The sequence below is a fragment of the Diaphorina citri genome, unplaced genomic scaffold (genome assembly GCF_000475195.1).
Source record: "Diaphorina citri unplaced genomic scaffold, Diaci psyllid genome assembly version 1.1 scaffold251, whole genome shotgun sequence".
NCBI classification, from domain to species: domain Eukaryota; kingdom Metazoa; phylum Arthropoda; class Insecta; order Hemiptera; family Psyllidae; genus Diaphorina; species Diaphorina citri.
Window position 1 is genome coordinate 107,855 of NW_007377688.1, and position 26,117 is coordinate 133,971.

The 26,117-nt window shown below is 38.6% G+C and overlaps 2 protein-coding genes and 1 long non-coding RNA gene across 3 annotated transcripts; 1 reads left to right on the top strand and 2 right to left on the bottom strand.

Moving 5' to 3' along the window:
- On the top strand, nucleotides 1-25,619 carry LOC103506629 (amyloid protein-binding protein 2). Its single transcript, XM_026821636.1, has 10 exons — nucleotides 1-7; nucleotides 562-670; nucleotides 1,449-1,535; nucleotides 1,630-1,715; nucleotides 5,347-5,487; nucleotides 17,276-17,404; nucleotides 19,403-19,577; nucleotides 21,402-21,625; nucleotides 21,791-21,956; nucleotides 23,899-25,619. The coding sequence occupies exons 2-10, from the start codon at nucleotides 568-570 to the stop codon at nucleotides 24,138-24,140; spliced, it is 1,353 nt and encodes a 450-aa protein (XP_026677437.1). The 5' UTR covers nucleotides 1-7; nucleotides 562-567; the 3' UTR covers nucleotides 24,141-25,619.
- LOC113466333 lies at nucleotides 2,781-3,603 on the bottom strand. Its single transcript, XR_003390765.1, has 2 exons — nucleotides 2,943-3,603; nucleotides 2,781-2,865 (listed from the first exon to the last, which is right to left on the bottom strand). It is a non-coding gene; the product is annotated as an uncharacterized LOC113466333 (long non-coding RNA).
- On the bottom strand, nucleotides 10,640-15,398 carry LOC103506618 (ATP-binding cassette sub-family B member 7, mitochondrial-like). Its single transcript, XM_008471014.3, has 4 exons — nucleotides 14,645-15,398; nucleotides 14,178-14,359; nucleotides 13,318-13,964; nucleotides 10,640-12,993 (listed from the first exon to the last, which is right to left on the bottom strand). Exons 1-4 carry the CDS (start codon nucleotides 14,887-14,889, stop codon nucleotides 11,947-11,949), a joined length of 2,121 nt encoding a protein of 706 aa, XP_008469236.1. The 5' UTR covers nucleotides 14,890-15,398; the 3' UTR covers nucleotides 10,640-11,946.
- Nucleotides 25,620-26,117: the final 498 nt, after the last annotated feature.

Sequence of the window (26,117 nt, forward strand, 5' to 3'; positions counted from 1 at the left end):
GTTTCAGGTACCTACGTGAATTATTCTTTTTTTTTCTTCTTCTTTAGCTAAATTCCTTCTTCTTTTAAGGTTTGATAGAGAGAGGGAAATGCAACATTTTGAGAGGTTTAGGGGAACTGCAACAGGGGAAGTCTTATCGTCCCGGAATCGCAGAGAGAAGAAGAAGAAGGAATAAAGTCCTAATACCGACTTAACTTTTTCTCTTAGTTTAGCCCCTAATAGCGATATCTTGGTTCTGAATAACGGCCGAACCTGTTTATATTTCTGGGAACTCGCCCCTGGCCTCGACAACATAAATTCACCTCTTCACTTCGTCGGTCGACGGTGTCGCCTATCTGTGGAGTTGTGGACATAGCCTAACCATTTTGTTTGATAGTTGACTCTGTAATTTTGTGAAGGTCCATATTATACAAATTAAGGAGCGCGGTAGCGCTCCGCCCCGCCAAGTCAAGAAAGTTTGACCGCGTTGAAAATACAGGATGATTTCACTGGTTTAAACCAGTGAAGTTTGTGAAAATTATCCTGTATTTTCAATTTGTATATTTTGTTTGATGTTGACAGGCTGTCATGGATCACAAGAACACAGCTGCGGCGGAGTTGGTGCGAAGTTTCATACTCATCAATTACAATCAGCTAGACGAAAATGTTGTAACTTTAGGTCTCAAATTAGGTGAGTTAAGGTAGAAAAACATTACCATCACGTCACGTGAAGTCATAGGGAGTCAGAAAGCTGTAGTTCAAAGTTTTCCTATAATATTGGAGGTTATTTCGTTCAGGACAGCCACACTACCATCACGCTACGTAACTCCTTTTTTAGGTTTGATAGAGGGAACTGTAACTCAGTTACAGTGTAACTGCCAAGGTCTTGATAGAGGGAACTATAACTCAGTTACAGTGTAACTGCCAAAGTCTTGATAGAGGGAACTGTAACTCAGTTACAGTGTAACTGCCAAGGTCTTGATAGAGGGAACTGTAACTCAGTTACAAAGGTAGAAACACATTACCATCACGTCACGTCACGTGAAGTCATGGGGAGTCAGAAAGCTGTAGTTCAAAGTTTTCCCATAATATTGGAGGTTATTTCGTTCAGGACAGCCACACTACTTGATGGTAGTGTGGCTGTCCTGAACGAAACTTCTTTTATTAGAGGGAACTGTCACTACGTAACTTCTTTTATTAGAGGGAACTGTCACTACGTAACTTCTTTTATAGAGGGAACTGTCACTACGTAACTTCTTTTATAGAGGGAACTGTAACTCAGTTACAGCTGCCAAGGTCTTAGCGTCACGAAAGCGGATAGAAAGAAGACAGTGAACCGTATCTGTTCAGGATAAAATCTGCCCCGGGCGGGAATTTAACCCGCGACCTAGCGCTTACAAGGCAGACGCGCTACCCTCCCAGCTAACTAGGCTGGCATTAACTCTTTTCTTAATTTTCTTTTTTTCCAGGTAATTTTCTGCAAGAAGCTGGCTGGTTTGCAGAGGCGGAGGGCGTGTTACGGTCATGTCGGAACATATGTCAGGAATCTCTTCTTAGCTTTTTCTTTTTCCTTTAAGCTTTCCTTTCCTTTCCTTTAAGCTAAGTTAAGCTAAGCATTAAATCTTTTCTTAATTTTCTTTTTTTTTCCAGGTAATTTTCTGCAAGAAGCTGGCTGGTTTGCAGAGGCGGAGGGCGTGTTACGGTCATGTCGGAACATATGTCAGGAAAACAACTTAGTCAATCTGTTAAGTTTAGAATGCCATTGTAGGTAAGTTGATTAGACTTACCTGCCAAGGTCTTAGCGTCACGAAAGCGGATAGAAGGAAGACAGTGAACCGTATCTGTTCAGGATAAAATCCGCCCCGGGCGGGAATTGAACCCGCGACCTAGCGCTTACAAGGCAGACGCGCTACCCTCCAAGCTAACTAGACTGGCATTAGAATAGAATAGAATAGAATAGAATATACCTTGTTTATACTACCAGCATAGGACTGAAAAGTCCCTTTACTCTCGCAGTCTAAAAAATATGTTCATCTCAACCCGGTACATAAACACACCCTCAATGTTTAAGGTTAGATACCTACATTGGTCAATATGTTCATGTTTTTATCATTTATTAATTTTAATGGAGTAGGTACAACAACACTACAATGTGTATAATATTATGTTTGTTTCAATACGTTTGATAGAGAGAACTGTAAATGCTAAGGTCCAGATGTTCTGAGAACAAACCTTGTCTTTTCAAAGTTATGTGCTAGTCTTGGTCAAATCAGTGTTTAGCAAGGGAGACCTGCAGCAAATTCAACATGCTAATACCACTAGCTAAGGCTCAGTTCTAATTAGTTAGTAGCTTCTATCCATCTGCAATAAGCAATAATGCAATTTGCATATGAAACCACTAATGCAGTGTTTTTCAAGGAGTTTGGAAGTGTATCAATTTGATTGACATAAAACACTTGACCTCCAGACATTGGTGTCTGCTCTATGACTTTGAAACATCACCCAAGTAAGCGCAACTAATGAACTGATCTATTGAGGGGTCTGACACAAAAACAAACTTATATCAAGTTATATTATAACTTATAACCCATATAATTCTTATGGCTTCAAAGTCGTTTTTGCGTCAAAGCCCTTAATCATAGATCATGTAGGACCTCATGATTATGGTTTCAAATTTTATACTGCGAACAGCTTCATGGAATGGACCTCATGGACCCCCTGGAGTGGTTGTTTTTGCACATCAGCGTGTTTTTGAACATTTAAAACAATAAGGAGTAATAACAGACCTAACAATATAGTACATCAAGTTATATTATAGCCCATATAATTCTTATGGCCTCAAAGTTGTTTTTGCGTCAAAGCCCTTAATCATAGATCATGTAGGACCTATTATAGCCCATATAATTCTTATGGCCTCAAAGTTGTTTTTGCGTCAAAGCCCTTAATCATAGATCATGTAGGACCTCATGATTATGGTTTCAAATTTTATAGTGCGAACAGCTTCATGGAATGGACCTCATGGACCCCTGGAGTGGTTGTTTTTGCACATCAGCGTGTTTTTGAACATTTAAAACAATAAGGAGTAATAACAGACCTAACAATATAGTACATGACTAACATAACAATAGACATAAGAACACAATGACGCTTTGAATGGTAGCACGGTTAGCACCGCAATAATGCGGTTTCATCTTAATTTAGAACGGAGTTTAGCTATGCCAAGTCTTTCTTGTAGGCTGTATGTATACTTGTATAGTCATTATAATTATGGTCGACTGTTTTTCTAACCATCACGGTAGTTTGTTTTTTCTTTCCTGCCAACTTTTTGCTTAATATGCGTGAAAAAACAAGCGACACATGATTATGAAAATAGCAAATGGTTGCATTTTGTTTATTACATTGCAGTTTTTATAGTTGGGCGAGCCAAATTCTGCACAATAGGTTCTTTAAATGCTCACCAAGTAACGATAACACAGCTTTTCGCTTAGTTATCACTATAAGTAAGAATCATTTAGCTTATTAATTTGTTATTGCTTGGTTGTGTTTACGGAATGCTTGCACTATCACCACAACTGTCGTTTCATTCCAATGCATTACAATGTCAACCTTTTCTGATGACGTCACCATCAGAGTTCATTAGTACCCGCTTAGTTATCACTAGAAGTAAGAATCATTTAGCTTAGCTTAATAATTTGTTATTGCTTGGTTGTGTTTACGAAATGGTTGCACTATCACCACAACTGTCGTTTCATTCCAATGAATTACAATGTCATTCTTTTCTGATGACGTCACCATCAGAGTTCATAAGTACGAGTGTATTATTTAACTTCTACTGGTGTAGTGACAAGATTCTCAAATTGGAGCTTGTTAACTTAACCGCCAGCACTTTCCCCATACCCTGCTTGGTTTTCCTCCTTGTTAAGTTGAAACTGTAGTCCGCCTAGCCTAGCCCGTGTCATACGGGCATGACAGATACGGCCAGCGTGTGTTTCCAAGGTTCAGGAGCTTCGTCATGCATGCTTAGATCATGAACATTTAGGTGTTTAGATAAGGTTGTGTGACTTGTGTGTAAAAAATCATATCTAACACCTCAATGTCATTTTATTCTGCATTTAAGTAGTAGATAGGAAATTATTTTATTGTTGTTCTGGGTCTGTTTATGTACCGGGTTGAGATAGGCCATTCCCATCCTTTCTTGGCGTGTGGAAAATGATGTGGTAACTTAACACAGCCTTCACGAGCATGTAAAGTTGGCGGGAAATTCAAAATTTTGATTTTTTTTTTCTGCAACTTGTACAATCTGAATTCATTTTTTACTTTTTATCTCTAGTTTGCACATTTATATTATATACTTTTCATTTATATTAGATATTACAAGCAAGTGAATTACAAAGCAAACAAAAATAAATATAAAATAAATTTAAAAATTGCTGCTGGGACAGGGACAGAGGGTTAGAAAAAATGCCCAACACTCCCAGTCTATCCTTGCTTAAGTTACCACTCCAATGCAAAACTGTAGAAACAATATCTTATCTCACCTTGTCCGAGCTCATCTCAACCCGGTACATAAACAAACCCTCAATGTTTAAGGTTAGATACCTACATTGGTCAATATGTTCATGTTTTTATTATTTACTAGCTGAATTCCGTCGCTTCGCTCCGGAATCCCGCTAGTTCATCCCAAGGCATGGCCAAACTTGTGGAAAATGGAGTACAACAACCAACACTACAATGTGTATAATATTATGTTTGTTTCAATACATTTGATAGAGAGAACTGTAAATGCTAAGGTTCAGATGTTTCGAGAACTAACCTTGTCTTTTCAAAGTTATGTGCTAGTCTTGGTCAAATCAGTGTTTAGCATGGGAGACCTGCAGCAAATTTAACATGCTAATAACACTAGCTAAGGCTCAGTTCTAATTAGTTAGTAGCTTCTGTCCATCTGCAATAAGCAATAATGCAATTTGCATATTTATGAAACCACTAATGCAGTGTTTTTCAAGGAGTTTGGAAGTGTATCAATTTGATTGACATAAAACACTTGACCTCCAGACATTGGTGTTGTGTTGACCCAGCACCTAAATGGGAATTATTGTGTCTCTTTTCGCCCATCTGATGAGAGGCATACTACGGGATGGGCATGCAGTTGTTTCATTGCTACGAAATAAAAAACGGCAGTGTAACACCCATGTTTTTCGTTATTACCTATTTAAATAAAAATAGATAAGTAAATACGGAAGGACGACTAGAAGTAGAGAGGACTTACATTTATCCTTCACAAAGAGTGAGTTACCTGTCTTTTTTATGGGAAGTAGGTACTTAAAAAAAAAAACATGTTTCTATTTCTACGTTCATTGATTCCCCCAGGCATTTCATTGGAGTGTGAAAGCCCTGGAGAACCTAACCGAGCGTCTGCCCCGAAGTGTGATAGTGGACATTCTGTGCCAAGCTTCCAAAGCACATGTCATCAAGCGACAACTGCCCAAAGCTGAACTTCTTATTCTACAGGTAATCAGTCCCTTCTTATTACTAAAAAAGTAGTTACTAGAAAGCAATCATTGTGGCCGAGTGAGTATAACCTGCCTCGGTGGCGAAGTGGTCAAGACGCTTGCCTGGTAAACAGGAGGACGTAGGTTCGATGTTCGATCCCAGCCGAGGCATGGAATTTTATCCTCATTTATGTGATAATTTCATCACATACTAATGGGGCTCTAAGGGTGAGGTGGCAGAGAACGCCTCCGGCGTTAACCTCACCTAGTGGTAACCTTCCACTCAAGAGTCTATTATTGAGATGAATCGGTCTCTACGAAAAAGATTTTTTTAAACCTGGTTTCGAGAACCTTTTTGAAAGCACACGGTGGACTCTGGATTTGGAGGTTGGTGGTTCAAGTCCAAGTGAAGTCATAAAATTGAGCGTAGTTTCAGCTTGGCACTGACTAGAAGACCCATAGCAACTTTGACGCGGTTCCGAATCTGTGGTTCATCTTTTGGCCAGATGTGTGTGAGCATGGCTTTGATCATTTCTTGTGAGGTCACCTCTTCCTTGGCTGTCTCTATTTCATTTGTCGTAGTCAGAGTACTTGCTCCAGGGTGAAAGCAATTTCTCTTCTGTGTTTTAATTAGAGTGGAGGGCGATGGTTTGTCGCCCTGTTTATTACCGACATAGGCCGCACTAGAGGTATGAAGGTATCTATTCAAATGAACTTGACTGAATCTTGAAAGAGACATACTTCTCATTGCACTGGAGTTACCACGTACAAGGTTTGTGGAAGTCTTCCGATGGGCTTTATACCCTAAAAGCTGTGTACCAGGGGTAAACTTGCACAGCCGTAGTAATGCAATAGTCATTTTGTAATTGGGTAGTTATGCAGATTAAATTAAATCTATACTAAATAATGTACCTATAAGGTACTAAATGCTACTGTTCCTCTTTGGAGGTACTAATATAAATTTAGACACACAAAATATTGTATGACAATAAATTCACAAGCTCAATACCATCTTCATAAAAGAATAGCAGGAGGTATTGTTTTAATCTTGTAAAGTGTATATTTCAACACCATATCTGCCTCAGACATCTACCTTGTCTTTTGAAAATCTTCCAATGTCAGTTTCGTTCGTTTTAGGTTTTGTTTCGAAGTTCAAAAAACCTCAGTCGCAATATCTTCAGTTTTGAGCTTACAAGAAGCAGTGATCATATCAATGAAGGGTTTCTAGTTGATTGTACAAATGTTGGTGATTCTGGTGGCTTTGTTGGTTCATTCTTGTACTCTGAATGCAGATGTCCTTTGTTAAATATGAACTCAAATTTGAAATGGTCAGGTACTCATGGCCAGGATTTGCTGGAAAAAGAAAGACGAGGAGGAAAACGTCAGTTTTAAATTTTTATGGAGTTGTCACGTACAAGATTTGTGGATGTCTTCCGATGAGCTTTGTAGCCTAAAAGCTGTCTACCAGGGGTAAACTTGCACAGCCGTAGTAATGCAATAGTCATTTTGTAATTGGGTAATTATGCAGTTTAAAATAACTATTCGTAAATAATGTACCTATAAGATACGAAATGCTGCTGTTCCTCTTTGGAGGTACTAATATAAATTTAGACTCACAAAATATTGTATGACAATAAATTCACAAGCTCAATACCATCTTCATAAAAGAATAGCAGAAGGTATTGTTTTAATCTTGTAAAGTGTATATTTCAACACCATATTATCTGCCTCAGACATCTATCTACCTTGTCTTCTGAAAATCTTCCAATGTCAGTTTCGTTCGTTTTAGGTTTTTTTTCGAAGTTCGAAAAACCTCAGTCGCAATATCTTAAGTTTTGAGCTTACAAGAAGCAGTGATCATATCAATGAAGGGTTTCTAGTTGATTGTACAAATGTTGGTAATTCTGGTGCCTTTGTTGGTTCATTCTTGTACTCTGAATGCAAATGTCCTTTGTTAAATATAAACTCAAATTTGAAATGGTCAGGTACTCATGGCCAGGATTTGCTGGAAAAAGAAAGACGAGGAGGAAAACGTCAGTTTTAAATTTTTAATGTACAAATGTTGGTGATTCTGGTGCCTTTGTTGGTTCATTCTTGTACTCTGAATGCAGATGGATTTGCTGGAAAAAGAAAGACGAGGAGGAAAACGTCAGTTTTAAATTTTTATAGCCCAAGTATAGTCAGCTATGTCTTTTTGGAGATTATTAGTTTCTTTTTAGATGTACATGGTTATTATGTAATACCTACCTATTTTGTTTTAATTGATATAATTTCTCAATTGTTTTGTGTTGTGTCAACAATTTGTGGGAGGTCATAATTTGTGATAAAGTGATAAGGAAAATTCTTATAAGGAAGGCTCACTCTTTTGTTTTTAAATTGGTGCGTAAAAACATGTCGGAGTTGTCACGTACAAGATTTGTGGATGTCTTCCGATGAGCTTTATAGCCTAAAAGCTGTCTACCAGGGGTAAACTTGCACAGCCGTAGTAATGCAATTGTCATTTTGTAATTGGGTAATTATGCAGTTTAAAATAACTCTATTCGTAAATAATGTACCTATAAGATACTAAATGCTGCTGTTCCTCTTTGGAGGTACTAATATAAATTTAGACTCACAAAATATTGTATGACAATAAATTCACAAGCTCAATACCATATTTGTCACAAAAGTTGAAAAAAGTTGAAAAAAGGTAAGTTGAAAAAATTTGGACCGATTGCAATACTTTCATTACTAGTATAGCTCGCTATACTGTAGTAATAGAAAGTAAAAATAATAATCAATACCATCATCATAAAAGAATAGCAGAAGGTATTGTTTTAATCTTGTAAAGTGTATATTTCAACACCATATCTGCCTCAGACATCTATCTACCTTGTCTTCTGAAAATCTTCCAATGTCAGTTTCGTTCGTTTTAGGTTTTTTTTCGAAGTTCGAAAAACCTCAGTCGCAATATCTTAAGTTTTGAGCTTACAAGAAGCAGTGATCATATCAATGAAGGGTTTCTAGTTGATTGTACAAATGTTGGTAATTCTGGTGCCTTTGTTGGTTCATTCTTGTACTCTGAATGCAAATGTCCTTTGTTAAATATAAACTCAAATTTGAAATGGTCAGGTACTCATGGCCAGGATTTGCTGGAAAAAGAAAGACGAGGAGGAAAACGTCAGTTTTAAATTTTTATAGCCCAAGTATAGTCAGCTATGTCTTTTTGGAGATTATTAGTTTCTTTTTAGATGTACATGGTTATTATGTAATACCTACTACCTATTTTGTTTTAATTGATATAATTTCTCAATTGTTTTGTGTTGTGTCAACAATTTGTGAGAGGTCATAATTTGTGATAAAGTGATAAGGAAAATTCTTATAAGGAAGGCTCACTCTTTTGTTTTTAAATTGGTGCGTAAAAACATGTAGCCTTCTCATTTTATTGATAGCAGCTAAATTGCGTACATAACTCCATTATGTAACTGAAACAATTGTTTTTGTTGTCATAATTTGTGTTGCTTAATGGAAGTTGGAAATTTGTTTTAAATTAATCATTCTTAGTGTCTTAGTCCTGATCATAATCACAGATTTTTATTTTCACTCAAAATTAATTAAAAGGGTCTAATATTCTCTTATCTCTATCTCTACTGATAAGAGCAGAAAACATCAAAAAAATTCACTTGAAACACGAAAAACTCGGAAAAAGTTCAAAGAGCAGAAGAACAGAAATCAGCTGATCGCATTTTGTAAACAAAACACCGAACACAGACTACATTGGTGAATCGAATCGTGCTCTGTAGGCTGAGGTAAGGTGTTTTCACACGAGGTACAGATGTGCGAACTCACGAGAGATTTTTTTGTCAGCCTAGTCAGCTTGGTTGGTACCGCGTCTGCCTTGTAAGCGCTAGACCGCAGGTTTGATTCCCGCCCGGGGGCGGATTTTATCCTGATGGGATAATATTCTTTCTCGGAACGCCTGGCTTTCTCCTATCCTGTCTTCCTTCTCTCTTCGATTTCGGGACGATAAGACCTTTTAGCAGTTACTGTTCCCTCTGTCAAACCTCTTTGAAAAAAAAAAAAAAAAAACGCTTAAAACACACCGTCAATTTTCATCAGACTTATCGAACACCCCTCGTAGGTCTCTCAAACGGTCTGAGTTTGAATCGCGGGCATAACGTGTGTGGGTTGCTACATAGTATAAATAAATAGTTACCTACTATAAATAAGCCCGATGATGAGTGTTCATAAACTAATAATTACCTACTTAATGTTAATTACCTATACATACCTACGTGTAATCCTGAAAATATTCTTGTCTCGCAATATCCTGGTTGAGTTGCTGTTATCCTTGACGGGTGTGAACTGTAAATTGTTAATTACCTATACATACATACCTACGTGTAATCCTGAAAATATTCTTGTCTCGCAATATCCTGGTTGAGTTGCTGTTATCCTTGACGGGTGTGAACTGTTATTAGGTACCTACTTAAGATGTTGTCTGTATCATACTTGATGTATGATCTGTTTTGATGATACCTTAATTTATGAAGGTAGGTAGGTTATGTTACTTGTGTATATCCTATGCACTCATAATCATCGTAAGTTATACAAATGCCAGCCTAGTTAGCATGGAGGGTAGCTCGTCTGCCTTGTAAGCGCAAGGTCGCGGGTTCGATTCCCGACGGGCTATCCAAAATTAGGTACCTACTTAAGATGTTGTCTGCATCATACTTGATGTATGATTTGTTTTGATGATACCTTAATTTATGAAGGTAGGTAGGTTATGTTACTTGTGTATATCCTAAGCACTCATAATCATCGTAGGTTTTACAAATGCCAGCCTAGTTAGCATGGAGGGTAGCTCGTCTGCCTTGTAAGCGCAAGGTCGCGGGTTCGATTCCCGACGGGCTATCCAAAACAAATACGGTTCGTTCTCGGAACGGCTGGCTTTCTCCTATCCTGTATTCCTCCTCCCTTGGCTTTCGAGACGATAGGACCTTAGCAATTCCAGTTCCCTCTATCATTTTTTTTTTTTTTTTTTTTTTTTTTTTTTTCATATCGATTTTTCAGTTCACGAAGACTCTATTCAAATGTGACACATGTTCATTATTGAAGAGTGAAGTGCAATTCCTCTTGTTCCCTTAATAATAAATAAGTAAAGAAGTACACAAATTGTGACACGGTCAAAATGCAAGACAACTTAGGCAAATACAAAACACTATTATTACTTTATTTTCCCATAAGAATTACAAATGCTTGACTTAATTTATTTGTTTACCAAGGATGTTATTATAAAATAGAGTACCTATACAGTGTCTACTGTCTACACTATGGTCAAAATTCACGATTTACCGGTATTTTTTAAATCGATTTATCTCGGGATCTAGAAGTCGTAGAAGAAAAAAAAAAATCCGTTGGTCCTCATTTTTTCTGCTCTATGACTTTGAAACATCACCCAAGTAAGCGCAACTAATGAACTGATCTATTGAGGGGTCTGACACAAAAACAAACTTATATCAAGTTATATTATAACTTATAACCCATATAATTCTTATGGCTTCAAAGTCGTTTTTGCGTCAAAGCCCTTAATCATAGATCATGTAGGACCTCATGATTATGGTTTCAAATTTTATAGTGCGAACAGCTTCATGGAATGGACCTCATGGACCCCTGGAGTGGTTGTTTTTGCACATCAGCGTGTTTTTGAACATTTAAAACAATAAGGAGTAATAACAGACCTAACAATATAGTACATGACTAACATAACAATAGACATAAGAACACAATGACGCTTTGAATGGTAGCACGGTTAGCACCGCAATAATGCGGTTTCATCTTAATTTAGAACGGAGTTTAGCTATGCCAAGTCTTTCTTGTAGGCTGTATGTATACTTGTATAGTCATTATAATTATGGTCGACTGTTTTTCTAACCATCACGGTAGTTTGTTTTTTCTTTCCTGCCAACTTTTTGCTTAATACGCGTGAAAAAACAAGCGACACATGATTATGAAAATAGCAAATGGTTGCATTTTGTTTATTACATTGCAGTTTTTATAGTTGGGCGAGCCAAATTCTGCACAATAGGTTCTTTAAATGCTCACCAAGTAACGATAACACAGCTTTTCGCTTAGTTATCACTATAAGTAAGAATCATTTAGCTTATTAATTTGTTATTGCTTGGTTGTGTTTACGGAATGCTTGCACTATCACCACAACTGTCGTTTCATTCCAATGCATTACAATGTCAACCTTTTCTGATGACGTCACCATCAGAGTTCATTAGTACGAGTGTATTATATGGTGAAGTAACAAGATTCTCAAATTGGAGCTTGTTAACCTAACCGCCAGCACTTTCCCCATACCCTGCTTGGTTTTCCTCCTTGTTGAGTTGAAACTGTAGTCCGTCTAGCCTAGCCCGTGTCATACGGGCATGACAAATACGGCCAGCGTGTGTTTCCAAGGTTCAGGAGCTTCGTCATGCATGCTTAGATCACGTTAGGACGATGTTTGCGTGTGCCACATGGTTGAATAGAAACTTCCCTTGTCCGCGAGCAACTGATCATGTGTGCCCATTTCCACAACGGACCCATCTTTCAACACATAGATAATATCCACATGCTTGATCGTACTCAGTCGATGCGCAATGCAAATAGTCGTCTTGTTCCGACTCGCTGTTTTCAACGAGGAAAGGATGTTGTTTTCAGTGATGGAGTCGAGAGATGAGGTCGCTTCGTCAAATACAAGGATGGGTGTGTTCTTGAGTATGGCCCTGGCGATGGCTACACGTTGTTTCTCACCACCACTCAGCTTCAGGCCACGCTCTCCTACTTGTGTCTCGTAATGGTTTGGCCACTTGATAATAGAGTTGTGTAGATCTGCGAGCTTAGCAGCCTCGATGGTCTCCTCGTAGGACTTGGACTTGTCTCCATAGTTGATGTTATACAGGATGGTATCATGGAAGAGGACCGGATCTTGTGGCACGATGGCAATGTGGCGTCGGAGAGAATCCAAGTCCACATCGTTGATGTTTTTGCCGTCAATGTAGATAGCGCCCGCGTTGGGCTCGAAGAATCGGTACAGGAGTCGAATGATAGTGGACTTGCCACTCCCTGAGCCGCCTACAATGGCCACAGATTTCCCGGCCGGGATGGTAAAGTTGAGGTTGGAGAATATTCGCTTCGTGTGTTTGTCGATGTAGGAGAAGTTGACATCTCGGAACTCGATGCTAGCGTTGCTCGTTGTGAGGACCAGGGGAAGCGCGTTGGCTTTATTCTTGATGGTTGGTTCCTTGAGCATGAGTGTGAACATGGTTTGCATGTCGATGAACGCTTGGCGCACCTCCCGATAGACAGAACCGAGGAACCCGAGTGGCATACTGAGCTGGAAGAGAAGACCATTCACCATGACCAGATCCCCCACTGTTAGATTCCCATGGGCAATCTCCCGGGCGGCAAATATCATGGAGAGTGTCATTGCGGTACTGAAGATAGCGCTCTGACCAAAGTTCAACGTTGCCAGACTGGTACTTGTCTTGAGTGCTGCCTGTTCGTATTGTGCCTTGCCTAGGTCAAGGAAAATGATTACCTGAAAGTATTTTTCCATGTACTTTTGAACCGTCTTTGTACTTGATTCTCAACTAGGTTCGTTCATTGATTTTTCTGATTTACTCTACACGTTTTACATATCCGGGAAAATGGCACGAAAACACACTATCCTTTGACATTTTTATTTGAGATCCCCCACTGTTAGATTCCCATGGGCAATCTCCCGGGCTGCAAATATCATGGACAGTGTCATTGCGGTACTGAAGATAGCGCTCTGACCAAAGTTCAACGTTGCCAGACTGGTACTTGTCTTGAGTGCTGCCTGTTCGTATTTCTTGAGAACACCCTCGTACCTGTCAGCCTCGAACTTTTCGTTGTTGAAATATTTGACTGTTTCGTAGTTGATGAGTGAGTCAATCGCTTTATTCCCTGCTTCGTTTTCTGCTTTGTTCATGTTGACTCGGAATTGTGTCCGCCATTGTGTAATGCTTAGGGTGTAGGCCGTGTAGATTCCAACACAGCTGACTGCAAGGAGAGAGAACTCACTTCCACACTTGTAACTCAAGATGCTGCTGATCAAAGCTAATTCGAAGATGGTTGGGACGATGTTGAATACCATCGCTGAGAGAACAAAGTTGATGCCACGACTTCCCCGGTCGATGATTTTGCTGAGGGCGCCGGTCTGACGGTTCAAGTGGAACGCCAAGTCTAGATTGTGAAGATGGAGGAAGACGTTCTTTGCTATTTTACGTATGGATCGTTGTGCAACGCTGGCGAACACAGCATTCCTCAACTCGTTAAAACCAGATGAGCAGATGCGTGCTATGCCGTAACCTAGAATGATACTGGTTGCAGACGCAATGAGCGCATCTGTTGCATTGGTAAGTTCCAACAGAGCGCCATCGCTGACAATACCTGTGTTGAGTTCATCCACTGCATACTTGAAGAGGAAAGACAATCTAGATGTTGGTGTGGTTCAAATGACTGTAAATTCAAGACTAATGTCAACATCAACTTTCCGTTTAGATATCTAGAAATGAATTGCCTATCCAGCAGTGTATTCCATTTTGTACTACGAGTAGTTTCCCTTCTTCCTCAGGGTGTGTTTATGTACTGGGCTGAGCTAGGCCATTGTCGGCCTTTAAGCGTGTAAAGTTGGCGGGAAATTCGAAATTTTGATTTTGAGCTTGGCACTGACTAGAAGACCCATAGCAACTTTGACGCGGTTCCGAATCTGCGGTTCATCTTTTGGCCAGATGTGTGTGAGCATGGCTTTGATCATTTCTTGTGAGGTCACCTCTTCCTTGGCTGTCTCTATTTCATTTGTCGTAGTCAGAGTACTTGCTCCAGGGTGAAAGCAATTTCTCTTCTGTGTTGTCTGAATTCATTTTTTTACTTTTTATCTTTAGTTTGCACGTTTATATTATACTTTTCATTTATATTAGCTATTAAAACAAGCGAATTACAAAGCAAACAAAAATAAATATAAAATAAATTTTAAACAGTCCAGGAGATATGATGAGGTAGTCCTTAGCAGGCTAAGAATAGGCCACACTAGAGTCACTCACAGTAACCTGTTTGAGAGAACCACGCCCCCTCTATGTTCCTGTGGTGAAAACCTAACTGTCAAACACCTATTAGACTGCGTCCTCTTCTGTGTTTTAATTAGAGTGGAGGGCGATGGTTTGTCGCCCTGTTTATTACCGACATAGGCCGCACTAGAGGTATGAAGGTATCTGTTCAAATGAACTTGACTAAATCTTGAAAGAGACATACTTCTCATTGTACCGGAGTTGTCACGTACAAGATTTGTGGATGTCTTCCGATGAGCTTTATAGCCTAAAAGCTGTCTACCAGGGGTAAACTTGCACAGCCGTAGTAATGCAATTGTCATTTTGTAATTGGGTAATTATGCAGTTTAAAATAACTCTATTCGTAAATAATGTACCTATAAGATACTAAATGCTGCTGTTCCTCTTTGGAGGTACTAATATAAATTTAGACTCACAAAATATTGTATGACAATAAATTCACAAGCTCAATACCATCATCATAAAAGAATAGCAGAAGGTATTGTTTTAATCTTGTAAAGTGTATATTTCAACACCATATCTGCCTCAGACATCTATCTACCTTGTCTTCTGAAAATCTTCCAATGTCAGTTTCGTTCGTTTTAGGTTTTTTTTCGAAGTTCGAAAAACCTCAGTCGCAATATCTTAAGTTTTGAGCTTACAAGAAGCAGTGATCATATCAATGAAGGGTTTCTAGTTGATTGTACAAATGTTGGTAATTCTGGTGCCTTTGTTGGTTCATTCTTGTACTCTGAATGCAAATGTCCTTTGTTAAATATAAACTCAAATTTGAAATGGTCAGGTACTCATGGCCAGGATTTGCTGGAAAAAGAAAGACGAGGAGGAAAACGTCAGTTTTAAATTTTTATAGCCCAAGTATAGTCAGCTATGTCTTTTTGGAGATTATTAGTTTCTTTTTAGATGTACATGGTTATTATGTAATACCTACTACCTATTTTGTTTTAATTGATATAATTTCTCAATTGTTTTGTGTTGTGTCAACAATTTGTGAGAGGTCATAATTTGTGATAAAGTGATAAGGAAAATTCTTATAAGGAAGGCTCACTCTTTTGTTTTTAAATTGGTGCGTAAAAACATGTAGCCTTCTCATTTTATTGATAGCAGCTAAGTAAATTGCGTACATAACTCCATTATGTAACTGAAACAATTGTTTTTGTTGTCATAATTTGTGTTGCTTAATTGAAGTTGGAAATTTGTTTTAAATTAGTCATTCTTAGTGTCTTAGTCCTGATCATAATCACAGTTAAGTAGCAATGAATGAAATACATAATGTATGTAGGTACTCATATGTCAGATCACACAACTTATATGTTGGACTTTTAACTACAAAATGTTTAAGGGTTAACAGAATATAAACTGGTTCCTTTCTGTCAACCAAGCTAGTGTCTTGGCCACTGAAGGCAAGTTTCTTACCCAGTCAACATTTGTCCATTTTGAATATGTGGTGGGTGCTTTTGTAGGTAGTACAACCTATGTTATTGTGTTTACTTCAAAATTCCAGGTACTTGTTTTTGTACCCATTCAAGTATATTTTGTCATAAAATATTGTAAATATCAATAATCTTATCATTTATTGAAAATGATGAACAATTAGGTGTTTAGATAAGGTTGTGTGACTTGTGTGTAAAAAAATCATATCTAACACCTCAATGTCATTTTATTCTGCATTTATAAGTAGTAGATAGGAAATTATTTTATTGTTGTTCTGGGTGTGTTTATGTACCGTGTTGAGATAGGCCATTCCCGGCCTTTCTTGGGGTGTAAAGTTGGCGGGAAATTCAAAATTTTGATTTTTTTTTTCTGCAATATGAATTCATTTTTTACTTTTTATTTCTAGTTTGCACATTTATATTAGATATTACAAACAAGTGAATTACAAAGCAAACAAAAATAAATTAATATAAAATAAATTTTAAAAATTGCTGCTGGGACAGAGGGTTAGAAAAAATGCCCAACACTCCCACGCTATCCTTGCTTAGGTTACCACTCCAATGCAAAACTGTAGAAACAATATCCTATCTCACCTTGTCCGAGCTCATCTCAACCCGGTACATAAACACACCCTAACCAGTCCCTTCTCATTACTAAAAAAGTGGTTACTAGAAAGTAATCGTTGTGGCCGAGTGAGTATAACCTGCCTCGGTGGCGAAGTGGTCAAGACGCTTGCCTGGTAAACAGGAGGACGTAGGTTCGATCCCAGCCGAGGCATGGAATTTTATCCTCATTTATGTGATAATTTCATCACATAATAATGGGGCTCTAAGGGTGAGGTGGCAGAGAACGCCTCCGGCGTTAACCTCACCTAGTGGTAACCTTCCATTCAAGAGTCTATTATTGAGATGAATCGGTCTCTACGAAAAAGATTTTTTTAAACCTGGTTTGGGAGAACCTTTTTGAAAGCACACGGTGGACTCTGGATTTGGAGGTTGGTGGTTCAAGTCCAAGTGAAGTCATAAAATTGAGCGTAGTTTTTTAAGCAGGGAACAAAATTTGTGACAAGAATTTATGCTCACAATTCATATTTCCTTTATTTTGTTTCCCTACAGGCGCTGTACAGATCTCGGGAGCTGTGCAAGGAGCATGTGTATCGCACAAAGTTTCTCAATACTCTCCTCTAAGCAGGGAACAAAATTTGTGACAAGAATTTATGCTCACAATTCATATTTCTTTTATTTTGTTTCCCTACAGGCGCTGTACAGATCTCGGGAGCTGTGCAAGGAGCATGTGTATCGCACAAAGTTTCTCAATACTCTCCTGGACTATGCGTTCTTTCTACTTAATTCGGATGCTGTGAAACGATCTGTTCTGGTTTATGAGGTAAACTAGTGGTTCAGTGCCAGCCTCGTTCGCTTGGTTGGTAGCGTGTCTGCCTTGTAAGTGCTAGGCCGCGGGTTCGATTCCCGCCCGGGGCGGATTTTATCCTGATGGGATAATGTTCGTTCTCGGAACGACCGCGTTCGCTTGGTTGGTAGCGTGTCTGCCTTGTAAGCGCTAGGCCGCGGGTTCGATTCCCGCCCGGGGCGGATTTTATCCTGATAGGATAATGTTCGTTCTCGGAACGGTTGGCTTTTTCCTATCCTGTATTCCTTCTCTCTTCGATTTCGGGACGATATGACCTTGGCAGTTACAGTTCTTTCTGTCAAACCTCTTTTAAAGACTGTAATTCAGTGAATTGTGGAACTTGGAAAACGACCTTTACAATCTTTACATGGCCTTGTTTTTCCTGAAGAGGTTTGATAGAGGGAACTGCAACCATTAAGGTCTTATCGTTCTCCGAAAACGAGGAGGAGGAGAAGAAGAAGAAGAAGAAGAAGAAGAAGAAGAAGAAGAAGAAGAAGAAGAAGAAGAAGAAGAATCCTTTGACTTTTTTATTTTCACTCAAATTTAATTGAAAGGGTCTAATATTCTCTTATCTCTATCTCTACTGATAAGAGCAGAAAACATCAAAAAAATTCACTAAACACGAAAAACTCGGAAAAAGTTCAAAGAGCAGAAGAACAGAAATCAGCTGATCGCATTTTGTAAACAAAACACCGAACACAGACTACATTTCAAGGTGAATCGAATCGTGCTCTGTAGGCTGAGGTAAGGTGTTTTCACACGAGGTACAGATGTGCGAACTCACGAGAGATTTTTTTGTCAGCCTAGCCTAGTCAGCTTGGTTGGGGTTGGTACCGCGTCTGCCTTGTAAGCGCTAGGCCGCAGGTTCGATTCCCACCCGGGGTGGATTTTATCCTGATGGGATAATGTTCTTTCTCGGAACGGCTGGCTTTCTCCTATCCTGTCTTCCTTCTCTCTTCGACTTCGGGACGATAAGACCTTTTAGCAGTTACTGTTCCCTCTGTCAAACCTCTTTGAAAAAAAAGAAGGAAAAAAAAATAAAATAAAAAATCTTTTTTAGCGCTTAAACGCCCGAGTTAACCCATAAGCGCTCCTTTGGGGTTACTAAGACGTGACAACTTAATATGGTCCGATCCTTTAGATAGTTTGATCTTACCCCATTGAGTTTCAGTTAATAAAAATGGTTTGTTTTCTGCTTTTGCTTTCAGTTGTATACCAAGAAGAAAATGTCCGTGCTCAGATGCGAGTTGTCTAACTTGGAGATCATGTCACGGCTAATTCATGAGGTCAACATGAGACGTGAACTATTAAGAATGTTTTTCCTATCCTGTATTCCTTCTCTCTCCGATTTCGGGACGATATGACCTTGGCAGTTGCAGTTCTTTCTGTCAAACCTCTTTTAAAGACTAATTCAGTGAATTGTGGAACTTGGAAAACGACCTTTACAATCTTTACATAGCCTTGTTTTTCCTGAAGAGGTTTGATGGAGGGAACTGCAACCATTAAAGTCTTATCGTTCTCCGAAAACGAGAAGAAGAAGAAGAAGAAGAAGAAGAAGAAGAAGAAGAAGAAGAAGAAGAAGAAGAAGAAGAAGAAGACAGGATAGGAGAAAGCCAAAGAGGTTTGTTTGATAGAGGGAACTGTATCTGCTAAGGTCTTATCGTCCCGAAACCAAAGACAGAAGGAAGACCGGATATAGGAGAAACTTCCTTTCTGTCACTTTGGACAGAAAGAAAGAAATGCGACAGAAAAAAATACTTTTAAAAAAATCTGTCTCTATGTTCACAGTTGGCGCTAAAGTTGAAGCAGGTTCTGTTCGGGTCGGAAAACCTTCAGGTGGCCATAGCGGAACCGTCCCGAAACCAAAGACAGGAGGAAGACAGGATATAGAAGAAACTTTCTGTCACTTTGGACAGAAAGAAAGAAATGCGACAGAAAAAAATACTTTTAAAAAATCTGTCTCTATGTTCACAGTTGGCGCTAAAGTTGAAGCAGGTTCTGTTCGGGTCGGAAAACCTTCAGGTGGCCATAGCGGAAGACGAGTTGGCCTATGCGTTGTATGTGAACGAGTATAGCTCAGGACGGTTCACCGAGTCCAGGCGACATGCCGAGAAAGCCATTCAGACGTTCAAGAATTTGCTGCCAGAAAGTAAGTTAGTGTTCTTTTTTTTTGTACCTATTTCAGCTTCCTTGGCGTAGTGGTCACTGCGCTCGCCTTGCACGCGGGAGACCCGGGTTAAAAAAAAATGTACATATTATGCAAATGATTGATTCCGTGACTGCCTGTTGCGGGGCCCACTCCGTGAGGAAAATGAGAATTATGTAATTAAAATGCTCATAGCGACCGGTGCCAGCATAGTAGGCAAACATTGTGCGCTGGATTATTGAGATATTTGGAAAATCCTACAATGCTGCAGTGAGCACTAAAGTTGTGATCTTTCTCATCCCTCTAGCCAAGTCTCAAAAGATCTAATCACTCTAATAAAGCCGCAATAACATGGGGATTCAATAAGCCAAAAGTCCTACTTTCGAAATATTTTCAAAATTGGACAATGGGTGAAAATATCCCTGTTCTAAGATCACCTGAGTCCAAGAAACAAGTTTTGTTTATGAATATTTTGCTTGATTTTTTTTCTAATTTTAATAAACTCTTTTTTTAACTAAACTTTGTTTCTCTCTTCCTCCAGATCATCTCCTTCTCACGTCAGCTCACCGGGTGAAAGCGCTGATTCTGGAGGAAATCGCGCTCAAGAATGTTTCAGGTACGTGAATAAAATTATTCTTTTTTTTTTCTTCTTTAGCTAAATTCCTTCTTCTTTTAAGGTTTGATAGAGAGAGGGAAATGCAACATTTTGAGAGGTTTAGGGGGAACTGCAACAGGGGAGGTCTTATCGTCCCGGAATCGAAGAGAGAAGAAGAAGGAATAAAGTCCTAATACCGACTTAACTTTCTCTCTGAGTTTAGCCTCTAATAGCGATACCTTGGTTCTGGATAACGGCCGAACCTTTTTTATATTTCTGGGAACTCGCCCCTGGCTGATTTGGATGATCTACATATTTCATAAAATTTCCCTGGACTTTCATGTAGCGAATTTATCAAATATTTCTTCAAATTTTGAACGACTTGGGCCGGAACCTCAAGTCCCGAGAAATCGACTAATATTATGGGGAATCGAACCCACATCTCCTGCCTTGTCATTCCAAGATCTAAAGGTGCGTCCTCACGTAGTCGATGCCGTATGAAACTATACACGCCTCGACAACATAAATTCACCTCTTCACTTCGTCGGTCGATGGCATCGACTATCTGTGGGGTTGTGGACATAGCCTAACCATTTTGTTTGATAACTTGATAGTTGACTCTGTAATTTTGTGATTGAAAATACAGGATAAAATCTGCCCCGGGTGGGAATTCAACCCGCGAAGTTTGTAAAAATTATCCTGTATTTTCAATTTGTTTATTTTGTTTGATGTTGACAGGCTGTCATGGATCACAAGAACACAGCTGCGGCGGAGTTGGTGCGAAGTTTCATACTCATCAATTACAACATAGGGATTCAATAAGCCAAAAGTCCTACTTTCGAAATATTTTCAAAATTGGACAATGGGTGAAAATATCCCCGTTCTAAGATCACCTGAGTCCAAGAAACAAGTTTTTGTCTATGAATATTTTGCTTGATTTTTTCTTCTAATTTTAATAAACTCTTCTTTAAACTAAATTTTGGTTCTCTTCTTCCTCCAGAACTTCAATTTTTGACTATTAAACTTTGTTTCTCTCTTCCTCCAGATCATCTCCTTCTCACGTCAGCTCACCGGGTGAAAGCGCTGATTCTGGAGGAAATGTCTATGAATATTTTGCTCGATTTTTTTTTCTAATTTTAATAAACTCTTTTTTAAGCTAAACTTTGTTTCTCTTCTTCCTCCAGAACTTCAATTTTTCTTGACTATTAAACTTTGTTTCTCTCTTCCTCCAGATCATCTCCTTCTCACGTCAGCTCACCGGGTGAAAGCGCTGATTCTGGAGGAAATCGCGCTCGATTCCAACGAGCTCATTTCCGTTCAGTTCTACAAAGAGGCCGAGCTACTACACCAGAATGCCCTGGTGTTGTCGCTCAAACACTTCGGAGAGAACAATGTGCAGACGGCCAAGCACTACGGGAACATTGGCCGGTTGTATCAGAGCATGCAGAAATTTGACGTAAGTGAGGAAGCAAGGGAAACTTCCAACTTTTCCGCCCTAAAATTCTTATGTTTGGACACACCTTTAGACCACCCGGGTGTAAAATCTATGTTCTACTACTTCCCCTAATTTACTTATATGTACATATTTATTCACAATATTGTTGTTTTGTTTGCCCGTCAGGAAGCGGAACGTATGCAGCTGAAAGCTATTGCTATCAAGGAGAAAGTACTGGGGAAGGATGACTACGAAGTCGGCCTGTCAGTGGGACATCTGGCTTCCCTGTATAACTATCATATGCTAGAATATCACAAGGCTGAGAAACTGTACTTCCGATCTATCGAAATCAGTAAGTTTGTTTGGTTGTTTGTTAGTTTTTACTTTCCTTATCTATAGGAAGGAAAGTAATGTAATCGGGTCAAAATTTCGATGGTCAGTTTTTAGTGCCAAAACACGTTTTGAGGTCCCTAGAGCCTTGAAAGAATCTCGATTAAAGGCCTCAAATAAAATAAAAACAACCAACCAAAGTACTTTTTTTTTTTTTTGGTCTGCTTTAAATTTTTGCCCACTTTTTTCGAAACACCTTGTATAATTAAAAGCCAACTACGTCTTCATTCGAATAAGATAAAGCTTAAGTTGTTGCCAATGCTTAAGTCGTAACTATTAAATTATGAATTCTTTGTGGTTTAGCAGAACCTTTTCACAACTTTTGCGGATGTCACATTATCACAGGATTACCAAGTACCTCCTCAGCAATCAATTCCCAAAATTCAATAATCTTTTTGTAATAAGTCGCCTTTGGTCGCTCCTCGATTAGAGTAGCTACCCTTTTGTCCTCACGAGGCTGAGTGGGTCCCGAACTCCAAGCACAGGGTCGAAAAAACTAAAATTCAATAATCTTTTTACTTTTACACTGGTAATAAGTCGCTTTTGGTCGCTCCTCGATTAGAGTAGCTACCCTTTTGTCCTCACGAGGCTGAGTGGGTCCCGAACTCCAAGCACAGGGTCGAAAAAACTTCCTCCCCGCTGGGTTCGAAACCGGAACTTCCGGCGTGCAAACCAAGTGTGATACCCACTCTACCACAGAGGTTGGTCGTTTTAATGTATGTATATGTATATCTACATTACTGTAAACAGGGTAAGAGTTTTAACCTCATGATCTCGTGAATGAATAAAAATGTAATTCTAATTTCTTTTTCTCTTACAGAGTTCTTCACATTCAATCCATTTTCTATCTCTGCGAAGCTGCCAAATTGCGTACATAACTCCATTATGTAACTGAAACAATTGTTTTTGTTGTCATAATTTGTGTTGCTTAATGGAAGTTGGAAATTTGTTTTAAATTAATCATTCTTAGTGTCTTAGTCCTGATCATAATCACAGTTAAGTAGCAATGAAATATGAAATACATAATGTATGTACTCGTATGTCAGATCACACAACTTATATGTTGGACTTTTAACTACAAAATGTTTAAGGGTTAACAGAATATAAACTGGTTCCTTTCTGTCAACTAAGCTAGTGTCTTGACCACTGAAGGCAAGTTTCTTACCCAGTCAACATTTGTCCATTTTGGATATGTGGTGGGTGCTTTTGTAGGTAATACAACCTATGTTATTGTGTTTACTTCAAAATTAGAGGTACTTGTTTTTGTACCCATTCAAGTATTTTATTTTATTTATTTATTTACACTCTAAGCAACAAGGCCATGTGTATTTGCCGCTGGGTTCGAACCCGGAACTTCCGGCGTGCAAGCCCACAGAGGTTGGTTGCTTTAATGTATGTATATCTACATTATTGTAAACAGGGTAAGAGTTTTAACCTCATGAATGAATAAAAATGTAATTCTAATTTCTTTTTCTCTTACAGAGTTCTTCACATTCAATCCATTTTCTATCTCTGCGAAGCTGCCAACGAATCGTACAAGCTGTGTGTCGACCTAATGAACAAACTAGAACAGAGTGGCGCCGACATCAACTATGCCTCTCTATATTCCAACTTTTCCGTGTACTACTATTGTAAAAGCGAATATGATCTTGTAAGTTCTATGTACAAGTTCTATGTACTATGTACATGTATGTTCTATGTACAAGAAAATAAATAAATAAATAAATAAGTAAAGCCATCCCGGGTTCGATGCCCACTATCGAAAAAAAAAAAAAAAAAAAAAAAAAATTCCATTCTATCTAGGCGCACGGCCGTGCGCCAGGCCAAGTTCCGGCCTGAGCACGCCATTCTATTATTTCTAATATATTTTGTTCTATTCTAATCTTATTCTATTCTATTTGCAGATCTCAAACTATTCTCCGCCTCCTACTCGGGCCTGGAGTATGACTACCGGGGTTTAATTCACGTCTACGAATGTCTGGAGAACTTCGAGAAGATGACCGAATTCACCAACAAGCTGAGTGAGTGGAAGATACTGCGAGAGACTAACGAGTTGAATGAGCCAGAGTGTCATATAGACTACGCCAAGCCGAGTGAACCTCTGGGAGAGACCATGGCTAAGTATTACGCCCTGTGTAGTCAGTAAGAGAAATATCCGGATCTGAATCTGAATTGGGGTTGAAAATCCGGATATAAAGAAGTGAATCCGGATTCTAGAGTCCTTTTGGGGTTGAAAATTCGGATTTAAATATTAAAATCCGGATTCTAGAGTCCATGGGGATTAAAAATCCGGATTTAAATATTCGAATCCGGCTTTTTCCGAATTCACTAACAAGCTGAGTGAGTAGAAGATACTCCGCGAAACTAACGAGTTGAATGAGCCGGAGTGTCATATAGACTATGCCAAGCCGAGTGAACCTCTGGGATACACTATGGCTAATTACGCCCTGTGTAGTCAGTAGGAGAAATATCCGGATTTGAAGATCTGAATCCGGATCCGCCTTGCAATGGGGGTAGCAAAAATCCGGATTCATGTATTAGAATCCGGATTTATATATTAGAATCCTGATTTTAGAGTCCATTGGGGTTAAAAAAATCCAGACTTAAATATTTGAATCCGGATTATAAAGTCCCTTGGGGTTTAATAATCAGAATTTAAAGATTCGAATCCGGCTTTTTCTGGCCCCGGATTATAGAGTCCATTTGGAGTTAAAATAATAATAATAAATGATTTAAATATTTGAATCCGCCTTTTTCCGGATACGGATTGAAATAATTGAATCCGGATTGTAGAGTCCATTGGGGTTGAAAAAATCAGGATTTTAATATTCGAATCTAGCTTTTTCTGGATCCGGATTTAAATATTCGAATCCGGCTTTGTCGGGATCCGCATTTAATTATTCGAATCCGGCTTTTAGCAGATCCGGATTGAAACAATGGAATCCGATTTTTTTTTTTTTTTTTCAAATTCAGATATTAATATTCAAATCCGACTTTTTCTTCACATCATCTGCCCTAGTACGGAAACTGTTCGTTATTCCTATTCCAATGTCTTGCCTTTACTAGTAATAGAGAGTTCATGTATAAATACTTAACACATTAGTCTGGGCATTCCTTATATCAGGGATGGCTGAACTGGAAATTGCTATTTTCGAGGAACCGCAAAGATTTTTTTTTGTACTTTTTCAAAGGGAACCTCCGCGAAGAAAGTTTGGCCATCCCTGCCTTTATACACTTTATAGTATATTCTACTGTTATTCATGCGATAAAAACCTTTTTCCTCAGGGCGTTTTGGAAAAAGTGTGCAAAGATTTTCACTAGACGTGAAATGATTTTACCTATTATGAAAAAAATGGATCTAACTTTCTTTACAAAGATGATGTAAATTAAATTAGTTGTCATAAAAAAAGAAAAAAAAAAATGAAAGAATCTCGATTAAAGGCCTCAAATAAGATAAAAACAACCAACCAAAGTACTTTTTTTTGGTCTGCTTTAAATTTTTGCCCACTTTTTTTCGAAACACCTTGTATAATTAAAAGCCAACTACGTCTTCATTCGAATAAGATAAAGCTTAAGTTGTTGTTAATGCTTAAGTCGAAGTATTTTGTTAAGTCTTACACCCCCGCATTTATGAACAAAAATTCAAAAGGAGCTAGCTACCTACTTTAGAGCCAGTATTTTGTTCATTAATATGGCACCAAAAAATACTAATTGAGAGGAGTATTTTGATCATAAATATAACCGTAAAAGATTGTACTGGAGAACCTTAGATCTAACATCTGCAGAACGGTTTAATTTCAAATTATTTGTCTAATAGCAAAATCAACCTTACATTTACCAAATTCTACGATAAAATTCAGTGTCACATTTTAGTCTAGCCTAGTCTAGCTAAATCGAGTAAGGTCTACCATCTACCTTAGATCTAACAAACTCTACAGTAAAATTCAGTGTCACAATTTAGTATAGTAAGGCCTACCTTGGATCTAACAATGTCTACAGTAAAATTCAGTGTCAAAATTTCGTCTTTTATAAATTGAGTGAAGGAAACTTGTACTTTTGTAGTAACGTCAGGTTAGATTGTGCGTGGGTTAATCTCAATATACAGTGTGAACTGTGAGAATGG